The sequence below is a fragment of the Mizuhopecten yessoensis genome, unplaced genomic scaffold (genome assembly GCF_002113885.1).
Source record: "Mizuhopecten yessoensis strain PY_sf001 unplaced genomic scaffold, ASM211388v2 scaffold221, whole genome shotgun sequence".
Lineage (NCBI taxonomy): Eukaryota > Metazoa > Mollusca > Bivalvia > Pectinida > Pectinidae > Mizuhopecten > Mizuhopecten yessoensis.
Window position 1 is genome coordinate 262,925 of NW_018403438.1, and position 872 is coordinate 263,796.

The following is an 872-nucleotide window of genomic DNA, read 5'->3' on the forward strand; positions in this document are numbered from 1 at the left end:
TCTGACCAGTACGAGGCACAGTGATAACACCACAGCATACACTTCTCATTGGTCGATACTATGTCATCTTTATTGTGATTGGTCAATATTGTATCACATTGCATGTTATGATTGGTTAATACCTTGTAATACATTTTATGTTGTTATTAGCCAAAAATTGATTCAATAGGTCAATACCTTGTAATACATTTAATGATGGCCTAAATTTGCATCATATAGTACATTGCAAGTGGTCAATACTTTGTTGTGTCACATTGTTTTGTCATCGGTCAGTATTACATCACATGTAAAACACTGTTAATACTAATGTCTACCAAACAGGTTCATCCATTGGTCAAGCTATGTCCGAACACCCGGACATCAGGAAGCTGGGCTTCACCGGGTCAACACCTATTGGCAAGACCATAATGACAAGGTAGGAGGTCACAGGACAACGAATCATTAATTAAGAACTGGACATAATTTAGATTGTTTGATTTGTAAAATAGTGTTACTTCATTTTGCCCAGACAGACCAGTCAGTTTATGTCATGTACAGCATCTCTTGTCTGTCAGAATGTTCAGCTCCCCTGGCACAAAGTGAATGTGGGTTAAAAAATGTGACTGGTTGTGTTTTTCTGGGACTAAATTTGTATTTCTTCAGAACCACAAGACCTATGCTGTTTTTGCGAAAGGTATCTTGTTTTTCTCAGTAAAATATCTTGACTTTTAGAATTAATCCTGGTAATTCTTGTTTTTATTTTGCAAGTACAGGAGAAAAACACATCAATTCCTATTGTGTTATAAGACTAGATTCAAATTAGTAGGAAAGCTAAATTATCAAAACCATAACCTGTTCTTCAGATACAAGTGATAAATTTGTATGTTATGATG

The 872-nt window shown here is 35.3% G+C and overlaps 1 protein-coding gene across 1 annotated transcript in view; it reads left to right on the plus strand.

Moving 5' to 3' along the window:
* LOC110441897 (cytosolic 10-formyltetrahydrofolate dehydrogenase-like) overlaps nt 1-872 on the plus strand; it is a 58,974-nt gene that overhangs the window by 18,714 nt on the left and 39,388 nt on the right. The window contains exons 18-19 of the mRNA XM_021485235.1: nt 322-415; nt 643-673. Of these exons, the coding sequence (XP_021340910.1) occupies nt 322-415; nt 643-673 (125 nt within the window). The remainder of the gene's footprint in view (nt 1-321; nt 416-642; nt 674-872) is intronic.